This window comes from Pyxicephalus adspersus, unplaced genomic scaffold, assembly GCF_032062135.1.
Source record: "Pyxicephalus adspersus unplaced genomic scaffold, UCB_Pads_2.0 Sca234, whole genome shotgun sequence".
Lineage (NCBI taxonomy): Eukaryota > Metazoa > Chordata > Amphibia > Anura > Pyxicephalidae > Pyxicephalus > Pyxicephalus adspersus.
This window is the reverse complement of record NW_027317241.1, coordinates 4221-6720: the sequence shown is the minus strand read 5'-3', so window position 1 is coordinate 6720 and position 2500 is coordinate 4221. Positions and strand designations below refer to the sequence as shown.

The 2500-nt window shown below is 45.0% G+C and overlaps 1 protein-coding gene across 1 annotated transcript in view; it reads right to left on the bottom strand.

The window, feature by feature from the left end:
- The window catches only part of PTGES2 (prostaglandin E synthase 2), a gene marked incomplete at its 3' end in the record, with an annotated part of 5872 nt that extends 5227 nt beyond the window's left edge, over nt 1-645 (bottom strand). The window contains 1 exon segment of the mRNA XM_072432133.1: nt 261-645. Coding sequence (XP_072288234.1) covers nt 261-608 — 348 coding nt within the window.
- Nucleotides 646-2500: the final 1855 nt, after the last annotated feature.

Genomic DNA, 2500 nt, shown 5'->3' with positions numbered 1-2500 from the left:
GTATGCAGATTTGGAACTATGACTTGCCTAGGTTAAGACTTGCAAAACAGCCAGTATATCCAGAGGATAGCATCCATGGCTGTCTCGCTTTTTTCTTAGGTACAGGAAAAAATGAAGTGTCACTTCACCACCACCCACAATCAGAACTCAGAGAAGTGATGGCAGCTATCTTTTACACAGATAAAACTGAGTGCACCCTATAAAGGATCTCAGTACAGTTGTACAACGTACACAGACTGGCTGCACATAAAGGAGTTTACCTGGGTTTCCTGCTCTGCTATCGGCTCCCCCAGAGCATAGTTCATGGTCTGCAGTACACCTAGAGAGCCACCTAGAGCAAACATAACACCCCAAACCCTCCTGTCCCCTCTGCTACCCTCCTGACCCCTCCAACCAGTCCTATACGCTTTCCAGTTTTCACAGAGAGGGGTAAACCTTGTATGTGAAGATGTCAAAGACAAATTGTTCAGTGAGCTCTGAGGGCAGACGTATCCCCTATAACCATGTCCAGACCCCCTAACTATCAGCCCACCACCTAACCCTGCTCTCCAAGTTCTTGCTAAACGCCATGTTAGAGCACCCAGCTCATGCGTCCTGTTAGCGGCCATCTTCCTGCAATGCTTAGCGTTCCCTTCTACTGCTGCCCCGCCTACCTCCTGCTGCTAGCATTCCTGGCACGCCACCTGCTACACCCGGCACACCCCTGGCAGGCTAACATCAATCTGTACTTCATAGCTGCCAGAGATTTATCAGGAAGATGTCACATGACCACCAGTCCCATAGCACAACAACGTGTCAGAACGGTGATGATATATTAGAAGTGTTTAACGGAGGGGTTTGTTATTACAGGCTTTGAAGGATGTCGGTAGAGTCTAAAACAGGCATGAGCAAACTACTACCCAATGGGGATGTTTCTCTAGCCCTTTGAGTAGTCTGCGGCTCTGGCTGGTGCCACCCCGAGCAGGGTCAGAAGAAGGATCCCCTCTGGGGAATGCACCGGCCAGAGCCGCAAAGCGCGTCCCGGGATTTGAGCCTGTGATTTGAGAGTGGGCGGTGTTATGCCGCTGAGTTCAGTTTTAAAGTGTTGACAACAGTGACAAAGAGGGGTCACTGTTGTCAATTCAACACATTTGAAAATGAGAGAGGGTGGGTTAGAAAGGACTTTGTATGTACAGTTAGGGGAAAAGAATGAGCTCCATAGCACCCTGAGAAGGAAAAATATTTTGTCTCTGTCTCCATCTTGTTTTTTTAGCCTCCATTTTTACCACCTACTTTACGTTGTATAAATAGAACTATATTTTCTGAATAAATCAGAACAGCAACTTTATATAAACTGGTGTCTGTGTCTGTTCTCTTACAATGGTAATATTAACCTAACAGTTGAGGTTTCTTTAAGAAATATGAAAAATAGGGGTTGTTAACCAGAGAGATACTGGATAATTGTATATCTGCCAAGCCTGAGGTAAATTGAAAATATGTGAGAAAGGAAAAAAAAAGCAGTTTTATTATGGCTAATTATCTTAAAAAAAAATCTTTTTAAACTAATTTATATGATTCAAAATTACATATATCAATAAAGAAACGCTAAGTTCTAACAGAAATCCACTATGGTAGTTTATACTCAAGACAAAGGGACAGCCAAGCCACGCCCCCACCAAAATGATTATTAACATAGAACAAGATTTACCAAATAATCAACAATCATTCTAAATAAAAATAACATAGACAAAGAAAAATGATACGTTACGCTATGAGTCTGTCCTCTGTATCCTGCACCTTAGCTTGAGAAAGAGAGTAAGAGAGAGATTTGGGGCAGTTGTCCCTTTTTTTATCCCCAGGACCCCTGGCCACCTTCAGCCACACCCATGCATCCACCCCTTACTCAGGTGTCCCCCCACTTCCGGAAATACACTGCTCACAGGTTCCTCTATTCTCTGGCTCCTTTGGGGGTCATCAGATAGCAGGTATATCTATACACCAGGAAGGATGATTGGAGAAGTCTTTGGAGTAGATGCTTTCATGCACACCCCTCATACCTCACACCTGGTATGGTGTGATCTTCCTGTTCAAGGAGGTGTTATCTTTACTTCCAATTTCTTGGATCCAAACCCCAGCTGGAGTCATCCTGCTAGATTTGCCTGCATTGACATTTTAAAGGCAACACCCATTAGACCTCACCAACGGTCATATTGAACCCATCATTTGAAATGGAATATGCATAAGTGCTGCTTTTTTATCATTCATGTTGCACACTCCAACATCAGGAGATTTGAGAGTTCAAAGTGAAATATAAGGAGTGCACATGCGCCGCCGTCCGAGATGGTTGCTTCTTAGACAGCTCGGCTTCCTCCGGATCCCTTTCTGGACCCTGTAGCAGCGGAAACCGGCAGCCACGTGATACACCAGCAAGGAAGGATTCCTCTGGTCCCCCTGCGTCTCGGGATGATGGTGGGCAAGACCGGCAACAAAACCAAAGACCGCAATCCGCGGTCTCAGATTC